Source organism: Lissotriton helveticus, chromosome 1_1 (genome assembly GCF_964261635.1).
Source record: "Lissotriton helveticus chromosome 1_1, aLisHel1.1, whole genome shotgun sequence".
NCBI lineage: Eukaryota > Metazoa > Chordata > Amphibia > Caudata > Salamandridae > Lissotriton > Lissotriton helveticus.
Window position 1 is genome coordinate 629482732 of NC_136057.1, and position 26431 is coordinate 629509162.

The 26431-nt window shown below is 43.6% G+C and overlaps 1 protein-coding gene across 1 annotated transcript in view; it reads left to right on the forward strand.

Moving 5' to 3' along the window:
* Nucleotides 1-26431, forward strand: part of ECHDC3 (enoyl-CoA hydratase domain containing 3) — a 285070-nt gene that overhangs the window by 50028 nt on the left and 208611 nt on the right. The window contains exon 2 of the mRNA XM_078654831.1: nucleotides 21498-21619. Coding sequence (XP_078510957.1) covers nucleotides 21498-21619 — 122 coding nt within the window. The remainder of the gene's footprint in view (nucleotides 1-21497; nucleotides 21620-26431) is intronic.

Genomic DNA, 26431 nt, shown 5'->3' on the forward strand with positions numbered 1-26431 from the left:
CAATCTAATTAATGAAAATATCAGGCTGGATTTGAGTAGCAAAAGTGGATTTAAACCAAAATCTATTTTTCTGCCTATGATTAATAATGAAGCAATTGATGTGTTTGAGAAGGGAGTTATCACAGAATTCAAAAAACTAGCCAATAACAAAAAGTGCGGAAGAAATAATCTGAGTCAAGAGCAAAGATTAGCCATTGAAAGTTTAAGTAGTGACCATAACATTGTGATAAAGAAATCGGACAAAGGGGGAAACATTGTGGTAATGTCAAAAGAAATGTATATACAAGAGGGTATGAAGCAACTCAGTGATACTACCAAGTATGAGAAAAGCAATAGAAAAGTATATGAGAGTAAGAATCAAGCATATCATGAAAAACTGTGTGAATGGAGGAATCAAAAACTCTTAGAAACAGAGGAGTTTAATTTTTTAAAATGCAAATTCCCCCAAATACCGGCACTGTACCTACTCCCAAAATTGCACAAAGACCCCATCAACCCTCCAGGCAGGCCAATAGTATCTTCTAGAAATAGCAATCTAGAAAATACATCAAGATATGTAGATCATTTTCTGCAGCCAATCGTGCAGGGCCTTCCCTCATATCTGAGGGATTCAGGTGATTTCTTAGAAAAAATATCTAATGTCAAAGTTGATGCAGGCTGTCTTCTTATGACACTGGATGTGAACAGCCTGTACACCAATATCCCCCACGAAATGGGTATAAAAGCATGCAAACATTTTCTAAGCACAAGATCAATCTCATACCTGTTTCATACTGAAATGGTGTTAGACATGATTTATACATGTCTTACCCAGAACTATTTCTTGTTCAATTGTGCCATCTACCACCAACTACTTGGCACTTCTATGGGCACTTGTTTTGCCCCGAGCTTTGCTGGAATATACCTAGGGTGGTGGGAAGAACTCATTGTCAGAAAGTTAGATCAATACTGTACCGTAGTACGCACATGGCTCCGGTACATTGATGACATTTTTATAATTTGGGAAGGCACCAAAGAGGAAGCTGAAGAATTTGTGGCTGTCCTTAATGTGAATGAATTTAATTTGTCGTTCACAAGCCACATTGACAAGAAAACTGTTGATTTCTTAGACCTAAAAATTACCAAAGGAGAAACGAATCTAGTGACAACATTGTACAGAAAGGAGACTGCAGGAAACAGTCTCCTCCATGCACAAAGCTGCCACCCCCGAAATCTGATAAACTCAATTCCGTATGGTGAACTACTGAGAGCCAGAAGAAACTGTACCAGACAGTTGGATTATGAGAAAGAAAGAGACATCATGTGTGACAGGTTTAAGTCCAGAGGATACAATAAAAAATGTATCGCAGAGGCGGTACGAAAAGTGGAAGAGAGGGATATGAACCAACCCTTAGCCACAGAAAAAGAAAGTGTAAAAGAAGGAGTGAGATTCATCACTGATTACCACTCCCAAACCAAAGAAGTCAGAGGAGCAATCAATAAATATTGGAATGCCCTCAAGACCGATAAAGACATTCAACCAAGCCTCAGGGACTACCCCCAAATTACGTACAGAAAACCCACATGTCTAAAAGACAAAGTATGCCAAACCATGATAGTCAACAAAAAGAGAACTAATCCAATCCAGGGATTCTATGTTTGTGGCAGGTGTAAAGCGTGCAAATTCAGCCACAATGCAAAAGAGGTGAAATTATCACATCTGTGTATGCCTTTCAAAATTACCAAACATCTGACGTGCCACACAGAGTATGTGGTATATGCACTCAAATGCCCATGCAACAAATTCTATGTGGGCAGTACAATTAAACCGGCCAAAGACAGGATCTTACAGCACCTAAGAGCCATAAAAAATCAGGATAAACAGTATCCCATGGCTAGACACTTTGCATCCCACCACAGAAGCAACAACAGCCTCCTCTCATATGTGGTACTAGACCAAGTACCCATAAGAGAAAGAGGCGGAAACAGACTTCAAGAGCTTAGACGCCTGGAGTCAAGATTTATAATCAAATATCATACCTTGCAACCCCAGGGGCACAACTGTGATGAAGCTCTAGGAGTACATCTTGGATGAATTGAATTATTTGTGTGCAACAATGGTTTCTGCTGATATGTCCTCTGATCTTGATTTTAATTTTGAATGAATGAACTATAGGCACTAATTGGGCAGGTTATTCAATCACTATATTTTATCATTTGTCACAGGTACCATTGAATGTGGGAGAGTATGAAAATACAGCACAATCAGAGAGTGTGTGGCAGTATGTATCGAGTTGCAGAAACCACGCTGGGCAATGGCACAATAAAAGGTGTTTTCTGGTGTAAGTCATGATCTGGTTTTGAAACTAAACGGACTTTTGAGCGAATAACCCTTGGCCCACTTGGGCAGAATTTCGAGCATCGACATGGTGTAGGTTAAATGAAAGTAAAAGATCAACCAGGACAATGGAACACAAGCGGTCCTTTTGACTAAAGATGCGATCAGTTCTTAGCACGCAGCTGTTGTAATATAACTGGTTGATATTCACAGCTACGGAACGAGAGTTAGCGGGATAGCTCTAACAAATGGACGATCAAGGCGGGTAGACATGAACTCTGTGATTAAGAGTTCGAGGCTTTGAGTAGATTGTATCTTCATTCGTTTCATTTAATTTTATATTTTTCTTTGCCTCAGTGTTAGGTATTACAATGAATAAGCCTGCAATGTCGTTACCGTAAATCAAAAGATGAGAATGTATTTCACTAAGAATGTTACCGTGTATTCAAAAACATTTTGAAGTTTCGAGGCTTCGAAACAATTATGCCAGAATACCGCTCTAATAGAATGAGGTCTAATTTTGTTTGTGCATAAAGTATACACAGGTAGACAAACAATGTTTAAAATGCCGATACTATGAAATGCCACACGCTGCTGAAAGATGAATGTATTACATAGCTCCAGACGTATGATGTTTTGGTAGTCTGTTGGCTATGTTTATTATTATTTTTTCAAACACAATCACGTGATTTACTTTAAAAGTCGGATGCAAACAGACTCTTGTACTCGTGAAAAAGGGAAGACAATTCCCGAAACGCGTCGAGTAAGGCTGTGATTAAATCCGGAATTTGAAAACTATTGGTGGCCTGGACTCCGTTCTTGTGAATCGTGATCGAGTGTGTTGGTATATATATATATATATATATATATATATATATATATATATATATATATATATCTACACACATAAGAAAACATCATAAGTATAAATATAATAAAATATATAATTAGATATAATAGGAAATTTAAAAGTACCATAGAACAATAGAACAACATAGGCCCATACAAGCCTAAAGGGAGAATTCACCTTAGTAACATATCCACGTCCTTATATGGTCCATATTCCAGCCAATCAGGCTGTAGCACCCTCTAGAACCTTCTCCTCAGAAGCTCAAGCCCTCAGATTTTCGTAGCACCAATGTTACCAAGAGTGAATGAGCAGAAGAGAGCCTCTGAGGGGAGGAAGGGTGGGTCGCATGTGAATCTATGAAAGACCCCAATACTGGAGAACCACAGTTTACAGGCAAGTAACTTTTGTTCTTCTCCAGTATTAGGGTGTCTTTCATAGATTCACAAGCTTGAATAAGAATAGAAAGCAGTAAGCCAACACATGAAAGTCATAAAAGGCAATAAGAACAGATGCAATCAAATACATTGACATTTAAAATTGCATATAAAAAACATTTAGCAGAACCTTGACAGGAGGAGGGAAGCAACAGAGGCTCACCTTCATCTGAAGAGATAACGTAGTACCGCTTGACCCACAGCAGTGTCTGCAGCGTCAGGTGTCTCCAGACAGTAGTGCCTCGTGAACGTGTGCCTGCTGGACCACGTTTCCGCCCTGCAAATGTAGAGGCATTCCAGCAAACAGGGCGGTAGAGGAAGCAACTGCCCTCGTCGAGTGTGCTCGCACCGGAGCAGACAGAGGCTTGCCAGCCTGTTGATGGCAGAAGGAGATGACATCCATCGAGTAATGGTTTGTTTAGTGACCGGATGTCCCTTGCGCATCCGTCCATAGGCCACAAAAAGCTGGTTTGATTTACGAAAGGCAGCAGTGCGTTGGAGGTAGAATTTGAGGCAGTGTTTCAAGTCCAGAGAATGAAGAGAGCGCTCAGCGGGAGACTGATGGTCTGGGAAAAAAGTCTTGAGAATGACAGGTTCGTCAAGGTCAGAAGGAACCTTTGGAATACATTTTGGGTTTGTATGAAGTGTGACAGCGTCCCTTGAGAATTGAAGGACAGGGGGCTGAACAGTGAAAGCTTGGATATCGCTCACCCGCCTAGAGGATATAAGTGCGAGGAGGAGTGAACTTTAATTCTGCAGAATGAATAGGCACAAAAGGAGGTTTAAGGAGCTGTGACAAAACCAGATTCAAACGCCAGGCAGGTGGTGGACGCCGGATAGGTGGGAACATCCGGAACAGACCCTTAAAGAATTGACAAATGATTCGAGAGGAGTACAAGGAGGTGGAGCCATCGTGGCGGAAGTGGGAAATCGCTGCCAGGAAGACTTTAAGAGTGGAATGTGAGAGTCCCGACTTTGCCAAGAGAAGGAAAAAAGGCAGGATTTGCTCAGGCGTAGCGAGCAGAGGATCAACCTGCTCCGTGTGGCACCAAACACAAAACCGTCTCCAATTCAGTTTGTAGGTTTAGACTCTTGAAGGAGCGCGGGCATGCGCAAGAACCTCTTTGCACTCGGGATCAATATTCAGATGCGCAAACTCATTGTGTTCAGGTTCCAAGTGTGAAGCTGGAGAGACGCTGGATCCAGATGGCAAATCTGGCCCTGGTTCATGGTGAGAAGATGAGGGAGGGGACGAAGAAAAATCCGATCGCACTAGGAGAACAGAAGGAGATTCGTGAACCACGGACGACGCGGCCACCTGGGCGCAATCAAGAGGATGTGACATGGTTGCAGTCTCATCTTGTGGAGTAGGCGAGGTATCGGCGGAAAAGCGTAAATGAATTTGTTCAACCAGTTGATCGAAAACGCATTCCCGCTCGAGCCTTTGTGGGGATGCCGACATGCGACGCGTAGGCATTTGCGGTTGAGATGAGCCACAAACAGATCCAGCTCCGGCTGGCCCCACAATTGAAACACGTACTCCAGAGTCGTTTGATGGAGTTCCCACTCGTGATTGTCCGTAGCCGACCTGCTGGGAGAGTCTGCAAGGGCGTTGGAGGCACCCGGCACGTGCACAGCTGTTAAGTGGACTCGATGGTGAATCGCTCATTCCCAGATCTGCTGTGTCTATCTGGACAGTAGAAGAGACCTCGTGCCCCCCTGCTTGTTGAGGTAGTGCATACTGGTGGTGTTGTCCGTGCTCACCAGCAGCGACTTCCCCTCCACCACCAGCCGGAAAGATTTCAGAGCAAGGAAGATAGCCAAGAGTTCCAGGCAATTTATGTGCCATGTGCATTGATCTGGTGTCCATTTGCCTTTGACCGATAACACTTCGAGGTGCGCACCCACACCTTCTAATGAAGCATCCGTCGTAAGGGTAAGCGTGGGATCCACGTCCCGGAACGGCCGTCCAGCGGCGATGTTTGGAAGGTGAGCCCACCATTCCAATGCGCCCTGAAAGCTGGGGGTCAGGCAGACTTTGTCGTTGAATGACCCTGTGACTTGCCGCCACTGCTTGCCCAATTCCTCCTGGAGGACCTGCATGTGGAGCCTGCAGTTGGGGATCAGCTGAATGCAGGACAATGTCATGCCTAGAAATGATTTTAACATCCGGACAGAAGCGGACCTTCTTGATCGCAGAAGAGCCACCATCTTGACAATGCGATCTTGTCGTTCCTGTGGGACAAACACCTTCTCCAGACGAGAGTCGATTAGTGCCCACAGAAAAATCTTTTGTTGGGCTGGACAGACATGTGATTTCTCATGATTGATGGACAGACCCAATGCGTGAAAGACTGACAGGCAGGTCTGAGTGTGCTGCGTCGCTGCAACAAAGGTGGGAGCTTTTATCAGGCAGTCGTCTAGATAAGGGTAGAACTGTATGCCCTGTAGGCGCACTAAAGCCGCAACCGGAGCCATGATTTTTGTGAAGACTCTCGGAGCGGACCAAGGCCGAAAGGTAAAACTCTGAATTGGAAGTGTTTCGATCCCACTGTGAAACAAAGGTACTTCCGGTGTTTGTGATGGATTTGCACATGGAAGTATGCATCCTGGAGGTCGATTGTGGAGAGGAACTTTCCGGGATTCAGGAACTGTAAAATTTCCAACAAGGTCAGCATTCGAAATGCTTGGGACTTGATGTATTTGTTTAGGGCCCGAAGGTCTAAGATAGGGCGCCACTCCCCCGACTTTTTCCTGATGAGGAAAAAGCGGGAATAAAAGCCCTTGCCTTGTTGTAATCGAGGAACCAGTTTGACAGCCCCTTTCTTTATCAGAATTGCGACTTGCGCAAACAGTTCCTTCAAATGTGGAGGGGAAGGTCCAGAGGGTGGGCGGATCGGAGGAAATTTGAGAAATTCGAGGTTGTGTCCCCTTAAGATGACATCTAGGACCCACAGATCCGAAGTTATGTGTGACCAATTGTAGAAGCATTGAGAGTTTCGACCTCCAAGTTTCCGAGCAGGAGAACACTTTGTCTGTGGAAAGTCACTGTTTCTTAGAGGCAGCTCCACCCCTGTAGGTGTTTTTCCGTCGATACGGCCTGGAATCAGATTGTCTGTTTTGGGACTGATAGGAGTAGCTCCGTTGTTTGTTGTCCCCATAGGAGCGGTATTGGGAGGAGCCACGAAAATTGGAGGAAGTACCTCTCCCACGTGTGCCACGGAAAGGCCGCTTCTGGTACTGTAGAGAACCCAGGGCATGAGCAGTGTCTGTGTCTTTTTTGATGGACTCTAAGGCGTCGTCCACATGTTTGTCGAAGAGGGACTCTCCATCGAAGGGCAAGTCGAGCACTCGAGCCTGTACTTCAGGCCGAAAAGCTGTTGCTTTAAGCCAGCCCTGCCGCCGTAGGACAGCTGCCCCTGCGAGTTGCCTGAAACCCATTGAAGTGATATCAACTGCACAGTCTATTATCTCAGAGGAAAGCTTTTCACCCTCCTGGACGATATGAAGAGTTTCTGCCCTGGAGGAGTCCGGAAGCTGGTCAACCAGAGCCGCGATTTCTGACCACATCTGACGGTCATAGCGTCTGAGGATAGCCAAAGCGTTCACCGCCCTGACCGTTGTAGCAGCCATAGTGGTACATTTTTTCCCAAACGGCGACCCTCCTGATCCGGTGGTGAAGTCAACGGAGTCGCCGGATTACAAGACCTCTTTTGGGCGGCTTGTGTAATGACTGAGTCAGCCTTCGGTTGTGACACAAGACATGCAGGTGAATCTATAGGCGCCTTATATTTTTTGTCAATGCGTGGAAGTACATCCGCAATGGAGTTGGGCCATTCCATCAGTTTAAGCCCTTCCTGCCACATAAAGTCAATTATAGGGATAGTATGAACCTGCTTCAGAGGCTGATCCTTGAAGTCGCAAAGGAAACAGTCTTGTTGTTTGGCCTCCAAGGGTAAATGAAAACGCTTCGCAGCTCTCACCATCAGGTTGTGGAAACCCCCAATGTCCACCGGAGGAGAAGCTAGGGGAGAAGTAGGAGGAGGAGACGGGTCTGAGCCCGATAGTTGTCCCAATCAGCAAGGACAGCGTCGTCATCCTGGTCCGTATCATGGCGGACGTCATCGTCATCAGTATCTGGGTGAGGAAGAGCAGGTGATCTTGGTGTAGCAACAGGAAGCGTTACCTGTGGTGGAGGCGGCGCAGGAGAAGCCCATGTAGAAGGAGGGAAGCGGCGATTGTAATCGTCTAACATGTGCTGAAGGTTCGATATTAGAGACACCGGTATCTGTGCCATAGGAACCTCATGATCAACATCCAGTTGAGCGTCATGGACTGGAAACAGGGATCCCCCGTCATCATTGTCCTAATCATCATAGTCCTGACATTTGATATTGAGTTCTGAAGGACTGGCAGGAGAACGAAAAGTTTCATCAGCATATGAGCCATCTGAAGATTCCTCCTCTCCAGACGCGAAAAGTTGTGCAGGGGGTCCAGAACCACCCTGAAGAGGACTCAAGCCTAATGGAACAGGGCGTTTCACAAGAGACGTCGTCACCACAGTAAAGGATGTGGCCGTTGCCAGTGAATAATGGCCCGTCGACGGTATTGTCGTCGAGCTCGTGGTCGAAATCCCCAGCGAGGGCTCTGTCAATGAAGAGCCAGGCGTCGACGAAGGTGTGGGAGCTGTCGACGGAGTCTGGACTTTTCCCGTCGACGGAGCGGCCGTCGACAGTGTGGGCCTCTTCTTCGTCGCCGACGGGGCCGTCGACGAGGAGGTGGTCGTCGACGAGGAAATAGACGTCGACGAGGCGATCGTCGACGGAGACGGAACCATCGACGAAGATGGTACCGTCGACGAAGGTGCTCTCGTCGTCGGAGGTGGTTTCGTCGACGACCGGCGCGTCGACAAAGTCCTCGTCGACAAAGTCTTCTTAGGCAATGCCGTCGACGAGACGGACGTCTTCGCCGTCGACGAGATCTTGACAACGGAGGTTATAGGCCTAACCTCATTGCTCGTCGTCAACGATGCGATCGTCGTCGCCTTCGTGGACGTGGAGCACGCCGTCGTCACAGTAGGCACAACGACGACGGATCTGGTCGTCGTCGACGGACGCATCGACGAGCTCGTCGATGAGCCGCCACTCGTTTTGGAGGACCAGGTCCCGTAGGCGTAGAGGCCGGCAGATCCCGTGGGGAGACAGACTTTCGAACATCCACCAACTTCTTAGAAAAGGAGAAGGTATTTCAGTCTCAGACCCACGTTTGAGAGAGGTCTTGGAAGTCTTGGAGTGGAAAGAAGACACACTCTCTGCATCAGATAAAGGATTTTCCGAAGTCCTCAACCTCTGTAGCCACAGAACGAGACGGGCCTCTCTATCCTTTAAAGTTTTTGTAGAAAATGGCCTGCAAAACTTGCAGTCTCTCACCTCATGATCCGGGTACAGACAGTAGATGCACGTCTCATGAGGATCTTCATGTAACAGGCGAAGCTTCCCACAAGCAGAACAAGGCCTGAATAAAGATTTCAATGTAGTAGACATTGTTTGAAGTTGAAAAAAGGATTGAAGTAGAAGAACTGAGCAGAGCTCAGGGAGACTCCCTTCACACGACGTGCGGTAGAAAATCTGAGGGCTTGAGCTTCTGAGGAGAAGGTTCTAGAGGGTGCTACAGCCTGATTGGCTGGAATATGGACCATATAAGGACATGGATATGTTACTAAGGTGAATTCTCCCTTTAGGCTTCTATGGGCCTATGTTGTTCTATGGCACTTTTAAATTTCCTATTATATCTATTTATATATTTTATTATATGTATACTTATGATGTTTTCTTATGTGTGTGTGTATATATATATATATATATATATATATATATATATATATATATATATATATATATATATATATATATATATTCAAACACCTTTTCACTCCAGTAGGGCTGAAAAACAAGCCAGCACACAGGTCTCCGATTCCAGAATATTTATTGCAACCCTCTCACCCCTAACAGACGCGTTTCGCTTAGAACAAGCTTCGTCAGTGTCAGTTTGCGTGTTTGTACTGGCGCCATTTTAAAGACACGTTCACATTGCTGTGCAACAACATAGAAGAAGGTGTACTATCTTAGTGCAACCATAATGGCATTGTAGTATGTTACTTTACATATTTCATTTGTGTCTTTCTTTACGGCGTTTCTTAAATAAAGTGCTCTCGTGTATTCCCTTTAAAAACGTGTGACAGCAGACTGATAATATATCACAGTTAATACTAACTTCGAACATGACTAAAATGTATCATTCCTTTAACATTTTTTCCTCTTTTATCATACCCTAAATGGGCAATTTCATTATTGTGTAGGTGTTATGTAGCCCTGAATGGGCATAAATTCAAATTAATCAACAATACAATGTCTTTGCTTTTGCGGAGTTCATGGAAGAGTTCTACTGGTTTCAGTCTTTCACAGTGGTTCAACAGTTCTTACAGTTTCATATTTCCGATTTTAGTTCTATCCACTGTCAGATGGTTCAGGCATTATAAGTGGACCCACATCTCTTCATCATTGTTGTTTTTTTTTTTTTTTTTTTAAAAACCTTTATTGCACAGTTTCAGCAAAACAAATACGGGCCCACAACCGTCCGGCCGGCCACCACAACAATTAAGCAACGTGGCAAGCTATACTGCGACTCGGTAGCACCTCAATACAAATTAGCAATCAGCCTGGGTCACACTGGATATCTGCGCACTACCGAGATACAGGAGAAGTTAAGGTTAGTTTTTAAAGTTTTTAAAGGATATGGTTCAAAATATAAGAACTAAGAAGGATCAGAGGCCAACCAGTCCACCGAAGGCATGAGAGGGCAATGTCTACCAGAAGAGATCCAACAAGCAAAAAAACATAATCCGAGTAGCGGCATAGGGATGATACAACAGGATAAACAATAACACAGTATATTGCATGCCAGTCGCTGCCCCCCTCCCACAGAACCACCCTACTGACCCAAGGCAGAAACAGAAAAAGGAAAAGTATAAGAATAAAGAGAAAAATAAGGCCCATAGAAACTGAAACGAACAAAAGAGGTCCCCCCCAAACCCCCCACCCAACACGCATGCAGAGGCTACGGCCTACCCCCCCCTAGCAGTGTGCCTGTCGCCCAAAAAAGAGTACCCGAAATACAGATGCAGAAAGAAAAGGAAGAAAGAAAGGAATCATATAAAGCTATAATAAAAGAAGAGAAACGGAGGAGGAGCCCACCAGCAGCCCCCCGGCGTCTCTTTTCCCATAGTTCAACAGTAACTCAGGATGCACCGCCCGGTGAATAGCAGCATTACTAGCTTACAATATAAAAGTCACAGAGTCGGCACACTGCGGTATCCAAGAAATCAACACGCCCCACACCCATTCCGGTCTGCAACGAGGAGAACCATAAGACAGCGACAAGAAGCGTTCACCCCTGTCCCGTCTTTACTCTTCCCCCACCACTAACAGAAAGAACCCAAAAGGGCGCGAACTGTAATCCAAAAGGGGCACTCTGCACCAAACACACAAGCAAGTCAAGAACACTGGAGTACAACGTTCCCTTGTTGAGCCAGAAATACACAACCCTCGAAGCATCAAGCGGATCCGAGCCAAAGGAAAAAGTCTCGATGTCCAGCCCCTTCTGGAGCGATCCCCGGGTATCAGGGGGGAAGACGTGGGGAAAGGATTCCCGTCGTGTGCGCAATCCGTGGGTCGTACCTCGGTAAAGGCAGACATCGTCCGTTGCAAGGACAGTCTCGAATCCTGGAGTCCCACAGCCACCACCAGTGCACGAGGCCGCCATCTTGCATGAGACAGGCGCGGGCGAGAAGTATCACAGTGGTCCGGCAGGTCCGCCATTTTAGAGCACCCCTATGCAAACAATAGTTCGTCAACCTTGCTGATCAGGGTTTGCGCAGAGTAAACCATGTTGTGGTGAAGGGAGGCGATAGCCGCCAATAAATCGCCGTAGCCATGAACACATCCACGCTCCCCGCCACTCGTGTCCCTCTGCGCCACACATCCGTGACCACTCCATGGCTCCAGCTCCTCAAGGCTATGCGCCATTATGCACTTCGCGGTTTCAAATGGAAGCCCCCCCGGTCGGGGCAGGCGATAGAAGGCCCCGGAGCGGCCGCAGGCAGTGTCTCAAAACCAGCCGTCCCGTTTGAAGTCAGTGGGGCGGATAGTTCGGGAACCTCCCGCTGGCAGCGGGCCAGCACACCGGCAGTCACTCGGCAATCCACATGAAGGGTTCCCGCAGCCGCAGAAGAACTCCAAATACACGCACCCGGCACAATCAGCTCTGTACCTGTAGTCAAGTGAGGCGGGCGGTTCAAATTCGGCCGCACCCTCCATAGAGGGTCCGACCGGTGCAGTACAGCTGCTGACGCCCGATGTTGTTCGCTCCGCGGCCGGCTCCGGTGTCCACTCGAGGCCCCGGGCTCATGGTCGCTGCGGGCGTCAGACTTCAGTCGAACATTTCTCCAGGTTGCAAGGAGGCCCGAGCTTCAGGATTTCCCCACGGGCCGTCGGAGCATAACAGCTACCTCAATGTGCCCTCTGAACGCAGGATCACCGGCAGGATATTCGCGAAGAAGGAGATGGTCCTCGGAGCCGAGGGACTACACGTCCGACCCGGTCGCCATCTTGGCTCCTCCCCCCTCTTCATCATTGTTGAGCCTCCACGGTGCCATGGTCTTAAGATCAATTATATATTTTGACTCCAGAGTACGTAAAACTTTTGTTCTATCCCCCCCTCTTTCTGATCGTTCCACTTGGTCGATGCAGTAGAATTTCAACAGATCCCTGTTGCTTTGATGTGTTTCCGCAAAATGGCGTGCCACAGGGTAGGACCTGTAGTTTTTTGTTATGGCACGCATATGCTCTAAAATTCTTAATTTTGTGGGGTTGATAGTGCTCCCTATGTATCGTTTCCCACAGGGACATACTAAACAGTATATAGTGTACTCCGAGTTACAATTTAGCAATTTTTTGATCTCTCTGTCCGGTGTGTCCTCATTTGTTCTTCCCGGGTAGCAAGATACTTTTGTACTACCTTTACAGGCCTTGCACCGTAGACATGGAAAAAAGCCTTTTGATTTGGATAGTTTCATCTGTTGTACTTTTGGGGAGAAATGACTATGGGCAAGATGGTCCGCCAAAGATTGACTGCGTCGTTATGTGATCAACGGTTTCTCAGGAAGGATTTTTTTAAGTACTTGATCAGTTGTCAGAATGGGCCAGTTTTTTTTAAATATTTGCACAATTTTTCCTGCTTTGGTGCTGTAATTTGTGATCATTCTAGTAGGTTCTTCTGATTTTTGAATTGGTTTAGCCACTAGGAGGTCCCTCCTATTGATTTTAGAGGCCTTTTCATCAGCTTGTTTTAGTGTATATTTGCTGTAACCCCTAGCTTGGAATCTTTTCATAGCCTCCTCTTTTGCTGTTGTGAATTCTGCTGTTTCTGTGCAGTTGCGTTTTTGACGCAATAATTCACCATAGGGAACGTTGTGAATTAAGCTTTTCGGATGGTGACTTGCTGCATGAAGCACCGCATTCCCCGCAGTGGGCTTACTATATAGTTTTGTTTGGATCTTATCATTTTCTATATAGACTTCCAAGTCCAGGTAACATACACTGCTGTTACTGATAGTACTTGTGAATCTTAGATTCCAACTGTTGTCATTAAGTGAAGAGATATAATCCTCAGCCGAGGTTCTATCCCCGCACCAGATGACAAAGAGGTCATCAATATACCTTGTCCATAAAAGAATTTTGTCAGTCCAATGATCATTGGCCTCTCCCCATGCCTCGTGCTTCTCCCACCAGCCTACGAATAGATTTGCATAGCTGGGGGAGAAGCACGCGCCCATTGAAGTACCCCTGGTTTGTTTATAGATGTTCCCAGAGAAAAGGAAGATATTATGATATAAACAGAATCTAGTCATAGCCAACAGCATGGAACTATGTTGTTTACATTTTTCAGGTTTCCTATCTAGAAACCATTTTACTGCAGCTAGGCCGTTCTCATGGGCAATGCACGTATAGAGATTAACAACGTCTAGAGTGATTAGGAGCATGTTGGTTCCCAGATGATGTTATCTATTTGTCTCAGGAAGTCTTGTGTGTCCCTCACATAAGAGGGTAAACCCTTCACAATTGGTGCAAAGAAGATGTCTATGAACCTTGACGTGTTTTCTAGCAAGCTCCAAATTGATGATACTATTGGGCGCCCCGGTGGTCTTTTGGGGTTCTTATGGACTTTTGGCAAATGGTAAAACGTTGGTAGTACCGGTGCCTCACATTGTAGATATAGGAATTCATCCGAATTGAGCATCCCGTCTTCTTTCCACTTCTCCAGCATCCTCTGGAAATCCATGGTGCTTTGTACATATTCTTGTCTCTTTATGATGGTATAACAGTCCGAGTCTCCCAGTTGTCTGAGAGCTTCTTGCTCATAGTATTCCTTAGAAAAGATCACAATGTTTCCCCCCTTGTCAGAGGGTTTGATTTCTATTGAGATGTCGTTTTTTAGGGATTTTATTGCTTCCCATTCTTTTCTAGAAATGTTAGAATTCCTCATGTCCATTTTTTCTTTTGCTAATTTCTCTAGGTCAATTTGGATAGCTTCGTTGAAGACATCAATTGCATCGTTAGGAGCAGTTGGTAATTTTCTCGATTTGTTTTTCATATTACTTGGGTCCCGTATCTGTGTTTGTGCAATGTTCTCCAACTGAGACCCAAGAGTATGTTCCTCTGAGTGTTCCTGTACCAGCATACTGAGATTTGGGGGTGTATTGAGGAATTCATCCGTTGTTTCCAAATTGACTTCAGTAGGAGTGTTTTCATTAGTGATTCGATTTTTAGATTGTAGCGCAAAGATCTTCTGAAATTTCAATTTGCGTGTATATTTGAACAAGTCAATTCTGGTATTTACCAGATCAAGGTCAGCTGATGGACAAAAGCTTAGTCCTTTTTTGAGTATATTAATTTCATCTTTCGATAATACTCGATTGGAGAGGTTTATGATGTTGTTATCCTTTATATTGTTTACCATTTCCTCTGTTTCGACACACTCCTCGTAACTCTTGGGGAAGCGACTGCTGCATTTCCCCCTCTTGCCCCTCCTCGTCTTCCTCTTTGATTTTGTGGGGGGGGGGGGGTGGTCTCGTTGCTGTGGCCTTTGTCTTGTTTCCTTGATGACCTGAAATTCGTCGAAAAAAGGAGGAATTTCCTTCCCTTGGTCCTTATTTGTTCGTGCTTCTGTTGTTTCTTCATCCGATACTTCTGATTCCGAAGTTACTGCACTAGTTGGTGTCGTAGTTCCGTGTGCAAGACGCTTTCTTGTCGCGTCGAATTTACGAGCAAAAGTTAGAATTCTCCCCATCTTATAGTCCTGCTCGTCACGTTGGAATTTGGTTTGCTTCCTTTTCCTGATTCCCAATTCATAGTCCCTCACTCTTTTCGTCATTAATCTTCTCAGATCTTCACTTGTTTTTGTGTCTTTTTCTTTTTTAATTAGTTCTTCCAGTTCACTTATGTCTTTAAGGCATTCGTCACGGTCAATCCAGGCATACTTGATCAGCATGCGTACCATTCCTTTTGCCGATTCTGCCGTGTATTCCGCCCATTCCTTAAGTAGGGCTGGATTCAGTTTCTCATAGGAGGGAACGGTGAAGATGCGGAGTCCTCTCGGGACCCGGTCACAATCTACATATCGTTGGAGGGAAGTAGCTTCCCACCACTTCCTCACTTCCCTTTCCAGCAGTTTTTCCAGCCTTTGGTACAATATCTTCAAGTTGCTGGTTGGTATGGTTGATGTTGTGGCATCATTTGTATTAGCCTGAATTTCCGTGGCTGATTTGAACATTAAGTTCGCTGCTGTTTCCCTTTCCTCTCTGAGCTCCGCAGCGCTCGACATGATTGAAAATCCGTTTGTTCAAAGTTATTGATGTGGTATATTTTTAACGTAGGGTGGTGAATTATCACGTTTACAGGGTATGCAATATTTTTACGGGACCAATTACGGGACAGAAGCTAAACCAGTTATGCTTATTTTCCACTTCGCCGCTTCACTCACCGAGATCTCTTCGGGTACCTCCGGAGGTGCCAGCCGACGCTACCAGTGTTGCCGTTCAGATATCGCGGATGGGGCAGTTTCCATGGATTCTTCATGCTTCTTTGGAGTTCAATGTAGATTCTCCGTATTTGTATCCGTGGTTTACTTCGCCTCGGGGCTGACGGCCATATTAACTTCATACACCGTTTCGTTCCACCGCCGTCGCTCCTCCTTCTCCCGGGTGCTTCAGCCAGCGGTGGTGAACCGCTACACACTCGAACAAAAAACAAAACTATATATATATATATATATATATATATATATATATATATATATATATATATATATATATATATATATATATATATATATATATATATATATATATATATATATATATATATATATATATATATATATATATATATATATATATATATATATATATATATATATATATATATATATATATATATATATATATATTGGAAAACAAAGTGCCCGAGAGCATTGAGCAGTGCTCTCGGGCACTTTGTTTTCCAATTAATCTCACGGCCGCCCTGCCGTGGAGCGGAGCACCATCTGGTATTTGAAGAGGCTGAGGTGAGGAACTAATCGACACCGATTCAGCACATCGCCCTTTTTGCAAAATTAGCCTGTCGTTATGCACTGCGACCTACTAAGGACTTTGAAAATGCTTTTAATCACAAACGCACATTGACCTTACCAAAGGAAATAAATGTACTTACAGCACGGACTCAATGTCCCATCAGGCACAGTGAGAACGCCCACTACGGGGAATAGAAATAAATAATGCCTGGTAAACTGTGAACTTTGATGTGTTGTTTGTAGCAGCAGCCCTGAAGAAAAGGATTTCATCCTTGAAACGCGTCGGCAATTGCAACAAACAGCGGAGCATTAGACAAGCTGCAACTTTATGCTGGATGGCGAGAGCGATGTCGTGTTGCCTGCTCAATGCTCTCGGGCACTTTGTTTTCCATATATATATATATATATATATATATATATATATATATATATATATATATATATATATATATATATATATATATATATATATATATTATCAAAGGAATCCCGACCGCTTCTCGCTGCGGTCATGAACGGGCGCAGACCTCCTCTCCACAATCAATTCAATTTTAAATCATGAACGCCATTACACCGGTGAAAGTGTCAGCAGTGCAAAATTTTATTTTAAAAGTGTCAGAGCAAGTGCCCTCCCTGACGCGTTTCGCTCCGCGGACGGAGCTTGGTCACTCCCACTTCGACGACGGGGAATTATTCAAGCATGTGAATCTATGAAAGACACCCTAATACTAGAGAATATAGATACCACCACAATACGTTGCGGGCACTTGGCCCACCCACATAAGTGAGGTAGCATTTTTATCTGGAGACCTGTGGGGACGCAGAGTGTTAGAAAATGTGTGCCAGCATGGTGATCTCACAACTTTCCCGCACAGAAATGTGAGGAAAACGTTTTTTTTATTTTTGCTGAATTTAGAATTTGCGGTTTGCAGTGGATTCTTGGTAAGAAAAGGCTGGGAGATCCACAAAAGTCACTCCTCCCTGGACCCCCCCCCCCCCCGCACCCCTCACCCCGGTGTCTAGTTTTCAGAAGTGTCAGGATTTGGTAGGTTTTCCTACATTGGCCGCTGAGCCCGGGACCAAAAACACAGGTTACCCACTTGCAAAACCAGCTCGTTTTGTGATAGCTAATTTTGCTGTCTCAACAAAAAGTTTGGAGCCGTTTCCTGTCACAGGCGCTGGGCCTACCCACACAAATCAGGTACCATAATTATCGGGAAACTTGGGGTAAATGCTGGTAGATTCCAGAACTTTCCATCACACGTGGGGAAAATGTTTTTATTTATTTTTATTTTTTAAAAGTATAAGGTCCACAAGGGATTCTGGGCAACAGAACCAGGTGAGAGCCGCCCCATCCTGGATTCCTGTGGGTGTTTTCAAAGATATAGAGGTTTGCTTGGTTTTCCTAGGTGCCGGCTGAGCAGGTGTCCAAAATCTACAGCTAGGCACATTGCAAAAAAAGGGTCAGTTTTCAATGGAAAAATGTGATGTGTCCACATTGTGTTTTGAGCCATTTCCTGTCGCGGGCACTAGGCCTACCCACACAAGTGCGGTACCATTTTTATTGGGAGACTTGGGGGAACCCAGAATAGTTGAACAAGTTTTATTACCAATCGTCCTTCCATGCATTACTGCCTTCCAAATGTAAGACAGTGTGTAAAAAAAGAAGTAATTTTGAAAAATGCACTCTAATTCGCATGCTAGAATGGGTACCTGGAAATTCAGAGAAGTGCTAATAACCACTGCTTCTAAACTCCATACCTTGTTCCCATTTCGGAAATGCATAGGTTTCCTTGATACCTATTATCCACTTTTTATAATTTACCAAATGAATTGATGTATACCCAGTACACAATTATAAACCATTGAAAGGTGCATCTCAGTTATTGGCTCTGGGTACCTCAGGTTCTTGGTGAACCTACAAGCCCTATATATCTCCACAACCAGGAGAGTCCTGCGGACGTAACTGTATATTGCTTTCAAAAATCTGCTCAGTTAGAAAAAGTTACAGGTGAAAATGTAGGCACAAATGGCTAGTTTTTCTTTCCAACTTAATTTATGTTACTTTCTATTGGAAAACCTTGAAGGATCTGCACAAATGACCTCTTGCTTAATACAGAATGCTGTCTACTTTTCATAAATGTATAGCTTTCCGGGATCTATTGTTTTCACACCCATTTCTATCACTAACTGGAAGGAGATTGAAAGCACAGCAATTAGGAAAACTAGGCTATGTCCCAGTGAAATGCCAAAATGTGTAGAAAATGTTAGTTTTCTCGCAAGAGACTGCCTGTTCCTGAAAACTGGGAAGATGGTTATTTCAGCACCGCAAACCCTTCGTTGATGCCATTTGCAGGGAACAAACAAGCCTCTTTCTTCTGTAGCACTTGCTCCCCCAAAAAGCTACAATGTAGCTGTATCTTGGCTAATTTCTCAGTGCCATCCAGAGGAATCCACACACCCAAGGGTACCTTTATAATTATCAGGATGTTGGAAATAAAGGATGCAAATATGGCCTGGATAGATTATGGGGCCTAAATGCAAAGAATCCCAAATAGCCAATAAAGGCATGGCACAGGGAAAGGGAGAGGAAGAAGGCCTGGCAGCGAAGGGGTTAAAACCACGTTTTTTGCATTTTTTACACATCTGGACAATTCACACTTGGGAATACTGCCTCAACTTGCTGTGAAACAGACCACCACCCTGTCATAAAGCAAAAACTCTTGGTAGCAGCAGTAATTGCACTGTGTGATCCAGTGATTATTCATAACTGCAATTTGTAGTGTGTAGGACTGGAGTATATATATACTTTTTTTTTTTTTTTTTTTTTTAGGAACCAAGGGTTTGGTTTGTCTTGTGGAACACACAGTGATAGGTTACTGGGAGCAACAATGGAGGAGTAACATGAGAGGGAGCAATCTTAACTGGTGAATTGAATCAACGTTCATATATAAACAGTGGTGTTGTGTGTTTCTAGGCGGGATTCATAACTTTGTGTTGCTAATCTGCAAAGTTAAGTAGAAGCACACTAGCAAATGTTAACGAATATCTACTCCACTGGGCATTTCATAGGAATGCGGTGCTCAAGTGACAGTCGCATACAATTATTTGTCACAAAGGTTCTCACTCACAGTGCTCTCAAGAAAGGGAGATACACCCCCTCCCCCAATTTCAATCCTATGATTGATCACCAATAGTTAACAGTATGAGGCACACATAATTATATCATAACTGAATACAAAATACTGTTAGTAAAACAAAAGAGAAGAACTGTCCTTGTTGTAGATTTATTTTTCAGTATTTCGACCTCTTCCTTATGAACTCTTGTGAAGTTTTGCCAACACGTGTTTCGTCGTTATTGGGAGGGTATCCCACGACTACATCAAGGCTAAACCATATATAAACACCTGCCATTACTATGTTGTAAACAGATCTGATACCGGTAAACAATGTAAGCCCCTGAATTATTGACAAAAGTGTATAAATCTCTTCCTGGTGTTAACATCAATATTCAGGTACAAATTCAGATTGCTTCTGGTTTGTGGAAACCCATGCATAACAAACATTTCCATGTCTATCAGTGCAATTCATTTAGTGCAGTGAGTTGAAAAATTGGAATTAACTAATTTCAATCTGGATTTCGTATTTTTATATGTGTACTGTAAAAGTTATCTCATTTACATTCCACCAAAAGTAGATATGCGCAATATAATAACCCATTGGTTTGGTGTGCGTGGTGGTAAGGAGAAGTTGATATTGACAATCCTTATACCCCATTATAAGCGTGTAGCTAATCGGGTAGTCTATATATAAATATAAGTAATAATGCCAAAGGTTAGCCTTGTGTGTATCACCCATAGGAATTGGAATGGTATATATTTGATTTCTGAAGTCTTTTCTAAACAGTCCTATGATATAAAAGTGAATGAAGTTTCAGCCAACAATCAAATGTATTAAAATATTTTGTGAATAATAATGAGCCAGATTCCGCCTACCTCATTTTCGGTTATATTTTCTGGCCCGAATAATATGAAAATAGCTTCGCTGTGTAAAAAATAGTGGATAATGCTGGTCTCAATTGATGTGGTAAATAGCTTTCAGACGTAGTCTATCAATGTTTGTAGTGCTGCCATGTATTTTCGACACATATGGGAGAGTCCTCTCTATAATGTAAAAGCAGGTGAGACTAGTAACTGTCCCACCAAGAAATATGGTAACATTGCCAGAAAAGCACTTTTGCCAGTATTTCACTCGATTTGTCAAGTAGCTTACCTAAGAAATTAGCCTTGCTCTTGTTTGAGCGAGTCAGCTGCAGACCGGCGTCTAAACCGGTTGCTATGTCTGAACTAAGTAATCATTATTGCGAGCAAAGACTGACTTGCCCCAGCGGTAACCAGTTTCATATAATTTGACACGTTACCATGGCCACCACCTTAAACTCTATTCTCGTGGCTGAAACCCAGCCAATTTGTCATTATGAAAGAAAGATAATCAATAATTATATGTTTCGTATAGATCCAAAATCAGTATTATGTGTACTATTAAACATAAAACAAGGGGCTACATTCGTCAAAGTATATCAAGTATGTATACCCAAATTCCATTATATTGAGACAAACTGCCTTCCTATGTTGGTTATAAAACAAGTAACCATAAGCACCAACCAAAAGTGTGTTGAATTGCCTGTTATTCAAATCCTACATACCATACTTCTATATGTAGGAACATTCGAAGAGAAGGGATGGAAAAAGAAGGGGGTAGAGTTTCCTGGTAGAAAATGTAATTGTGTCTGTACGTGGTCAGTCTTCCAGAAAGTATTGTAGTTCTTGATCAATATTTAATTCTTCTTCAACTGCTTTAAGGCGCATGATCCATATTGCCTTTCTCTTTCTCAGTTCAAAGCTTCTGTTTGGCCCTTGTGCATTGCAGTTCATAGCATGAACTGATATTGGATACCTCTCATCTTTCTGTTTGAGTGCCCACATCTATTCACTCACTCTTTCTCAAAGGGATCTAATTGTACTCCCAATATATATTCAATGACATTAACCTGCAATTACATCTATAACATACTTGGTATTACAGTTGATATTTGTAAAAATCTCATACATATTCGTTCCATCAATACCAAATTTCTTTGTTTTGTCCAATGCCCATTTGCACAGGCCAAATGAGAAGTACCTCTGACAATATTGTATTTTCCTTACAGAAACATTATTCTAAATAACCCCCAGAAACGAAATGCCCTTTCGCTTCGTATGCTGCAGTGCCTCCAGTACGATCTTCTGCATGATCTTGAAAACCAGTCTCTACGAGTCATTATCATTTCAGGTACTTAAACGTTTGCACACTTTTACAGCATTGTTTACTTCATTTATCACAGCTGAAACTTACTTTTGTATAAAAAGATCTTTTGTTTCACAAAAAGAACATAGTACTCTTGACCATAGTACATTTTTGCAGTTATTTTGAATATTCAATTAACTTATTTATCTATGTTCATTCATCCACGTCCTTCCTTGTTTTTTGTGCTTCGTGGCTCCTTTGTAGTATGTAGAAAGAGTGCTTTGTTATATCAATTCGAAAACTGAATTACAGGAGCAACTCCATTTTTAACACAACATTTCAGTTTGTGACTTCTAGGAAGGCCATCAGCCCGCCAAGGAAAAAGGTTGGTCTAATCTTGTTGTAGCACCTGTGGTTTAAGCCCAAGGACAAATTCTCCTATTTAGCAGTAGAACATTCCCTCCCCATTTTCATCTCTCACAGAATTGTCCTCAGCATAGTACAGAGAGGCAATACCCTGTAAAACCACTCAAAGTCTGTTCAGCAGTATTTCCGTATTGCTAGACGTTGTAGGCATCAGGGTGCTCAAGGGACTTAGAGCACCCAATACCAGACAAACCCACTGAGTGTGTACCTCTAATCATACTAAGATGAGGGTACTGCTAGTTCAACCCTATATGCATAGCTTCAAATTCAGAATTTTAGCAAGACCTATTTCCAAACTCAGTAGGCAAAGGGAAATTATATTAATCATCGAAACAAAACCACACCAGGTGTGGGACTTAACTGCGACTTGTCAAGATACTTCGGTTAGCCACCTTAGGCCTTCACTGGTTCATTTGTGGGTCTTGATAAACCAGTGTTTTTATTCTTTGTGCCATTATGCATACCAGGTATGAATGATTCAGGCTTTCCCTTTTGGTGACCTTTTCATGACATTTTCACATTATTTTCCGGTGTGTATTTAGGAAAGGGAGATTAATGATTTTTATCGTCCATTGTAGCCAGGTCTACTTCTGTCTTCCTAGATTGTTGTGGAGCTGACTCCATTTTGTCTTCTTCCCTTATAGTGGGAATGTTCTAGTTAAAATTCACAATCCCAAAGTCTCACCACAGGTGGCATTGGTGGCATGTCACCGCTGGGAATCAGTGATGTTAAAGGCTCAACAGACTGCAAAGACTTTTTAAAATATCTTTATTGTTTTATATTGTGAACAATGTAATAACAATTGTAAGCAATCGCACAATGAGAAAATGAGCATCTTACATTCCTCACAGCTGAGACTGCAATATTTTCAGGAGACTTCAAATAAAAGAACCCATGAGCAAAAGAGAAAGCAATAAACCAAAAGGAAAACTAGATGATAGACCAACACTACTCTGGGGCTACAATTCACTGACAAACTACAAAGACTTAAAACAATTCCTTCATTGATGTGGACCAGGCGTTGGTGATGTCACTAATGCGTTGAAGGCACAGTTGGCATTAGTGGCTGTCTTTCAGTTACTTTGGTAATTCCAAGATTATAACTTTACAATAACAAGTGACTCACTGATCCTTCCGTTCAGTAATATACTGCCTTCTTTCCCTTTATTTTGTTCACAACCCTTTTCCTAGTGCTAGCTTCTAAGAGGAGAAAGGCATTTATTTAAATCAGTTGAATACCATTCAGGGATTGGTTCTTAACCTTCTGCACCCATACCACCTGATCTGCAAGATAACCTTCAGAATAGTGGAATCCATTAGCTCAGTCAATCCTCCCAGTCAATACAAATAGATATTGGAAGAATTTAGTCATTTTCTTTCCCAATTTAAGTAGATGTTTGAGCGTCAATTTTTGAAGCAAGCAGTCAACCATGAGTTATTAGTCATTTAACTAGCGCCAACACACTGGTTATCCTATACCATCTAACTTTCTCATTTTTTTTATGGGGGCACAAAACTTAAGTCATTTCCAACAGTACTCAAAATATGGTATTATTTCAATTCCATACAAAACAAGACCAGTCTTGACAGGGTGAATGGGCAAAGGAAGTGTCGAGAAAAAGCAAAGCTCCCAAAACTGGATCGCTTATGCTTCTAAAGGGAAAGTAATTATGATATATACCCCAACTGTTTCCACACCCAATAAGAGACGTGGTCTAATGGCCAAAACTACTGACTTTAGAACTCTCCCAGGATACTTGTTTCTGGACCCGGGAGGTCCTGGCCTGGCAGTTCAGTCTTGACTGTTCCCCTGAGGAGCAGGGTCAAGACTGATTTCCATATGGCTGCGTCCAAACTGGGGTGGCATAGTGAGCAAAAGAACATAACCCAGATCACTTGACTGGGGTGAGCGGTTAAAAAGTTTCAGCACTCCGTCCATCCTCTTGTTGTGTTTACTATGTTCGCCCAAAGTGGCCAAGGGTATGGCCAGATGAGGGTCCCTTGCTCACTGTGCCACTGGATTCAAGCTAGCCTGGCTGATATGGGGTGACACCCCAAAACTCGTACCAGGATGCTTGTTTCTAGGTCATGGAGTACCTGGCCTTGCAGTTTGGACTGGACTGTTCCCATGAGGTGCAAGGTCAAGACTCATTTGCATTTGGCTGGGTCCAAAATGGAGTGGCATAGTTAGCAAAAGAATGATGGATTAAAACCAGATCTCTTGACTGGGGGTGACTGTTTGAAATTCTTCAGCACTCCGTCTATCATATTGCTGTGTTTGCGATTTTGGAACTGGGGCATAGGGTTTTGAGTCCTGGCCTTGACTCAACATCTTGCGCAAATCACTTTATTGTGCTAACGAAACCCCCCATTAACTGTGTAATGTAATCTGGGGTACATGTAATACAGACTGGTGATCATGTAATGAGTTGGGGCCCATATAAAACTTATTTCTTTTATTTGTAAATATTTTTATTGATTTAAAGATAAGCTACCTTGAACTTCGAGACACAGCAGCAGCAATGTGTAAGCAAAGTTGACCCATATACCCAACATAACAATACAGGTTTCATGTGGACAGCTGTTCCCTCACCCACATACAGAAGAAAAAGGGGTGTATACGAAGTCTGGAGTCTAATCAACACAACAAAGCCATCTCTGCTCGCTATCCTACATATAATTGTAGATGGTATCTCGCTTCGGGGAGCCTACTGCTCACTCAGAATATTTATGCAGAGTAGTACAACTACCCATCAATATTCTGAGTAACTCAAGTGAGCATATCCTTCATTTGAGTCAAATAGTCATCGCCCTGGTCTTTGAGGTTGCATCTCCATCCCTAGCCCTTACATCTGCCCGCACCAAAGGTTCTGCTGCCGCCCATTGGACAACATCTATCTGCCATGAAATGATCAAGGCAGCTGCCATCGCCTTCCAGAACATGGTTTTGTAGCGTTTTGCACGTACCAGTGCCAGGCCCTGGAAACCCAACCTGCTGTTTTGTCTGCTTAGTCACTACTCCAATATTGAGAATGCAGCAGGTGGGGTCTCATGGCATGCTAGATTCTGTTACCTCTGAAATGCATTCTGTCACTTTTTGCCAAAAGTCTACCATTACCGGGCATAGCCATACCATATGGAGAAAGTCAGTTTCAACATGCAGACATCTGGGGCATAACGCCCTGGTGCCTGGATACATTCGCCTTATCTTGTTTGGTGAAAAGTACGTATGGTGCAGATAATTGAACTACGTAAAGTGCAACCGGGTATTCCATGTGATCATATTACCAGAACCAAAGCATTTCCGCCAGGCAGAGTTCGAGAGTTCTAACGACAGTCTTTCATGCCACCAATCCTTGAGGTCACGAAATGCATGCACCACTAGATTCTCGCATGAAAGCTCCATAGGTGCTGGAAAATGCCTGCCTCGTGCCTGCCAAAGTTAACATCATTTCCAGTGGAACAGTCAACAGCGATAGATCCATATCAAGGCCCCAGCCACCACACAGAGAGCCGGGTACCGTAAGAATTGTCCTGGGTCCAGGGTGCCTGCCTCCACTAAATACTCGAACGTGCTCAGCCTCCCCTCCACCACCCCATACCCCCCAGCTTGTATACCCTTCTATAGTCCAGCTGTCTTTCTAGTAAATAGCTGTCGAACTTCTCCAGAGTGGTGGTGCCCAAAACGGTAGACTTGGTGCATATGGTACTCCAATCTTGCCTCCAAGAATATATCTCCTCCAGCACCAAACTGCTATCTTCAGTAGCACATTGGGTATGGTACAGATGGTGGGTGTTACGATCTCCTTTTCTAGGCGGTCCTAGTTTTGTCCTGGGTTAAGTGAGACTACAAGGCGCATAATTCTAAGAAAAACGGCACTCTTGCTATATCTTCTGTACTAGAAAGTAGCAGAACCATCCTAAATGTCAGTTTACAAGATGGTGCAATGGTTTTGACCTTTCTTTTACACAGCATTTTATTGAGGTACTATTTAATTTCAGACTAAGTAAATCAGAACTACAATATCCAGAATGCATTGCATTGAGTTGTGAACATCTGCCACGAAGACCCGTGCACAATATTTTACTAATCACATACAGGACATGTGCAGGTGTGATACACGCACCACCGTTCTCACTGCACTACCTCATTAAGCAATGCTCGGTGTGCAGTAGCTTTGCTCAGCAAGGAAGCCAAAGGCAGAACAGCAGCATATACAGAACTGCTTATAGTGCACACCGAAGAGTGTACTTTTCTGACACGTACACACAGGCCAGAACGTGTGTGCCCAACCTGTAATGCAAGAAACCAATCCTTGCACCACACATGTGCTACACCTTGGCTTTAACAATACTTGGAATTTCACAAGTAAACCTATACGATCTACACCATAGAGCTCCCAATTGTTTTCTTTGCAATATAAGAGTCC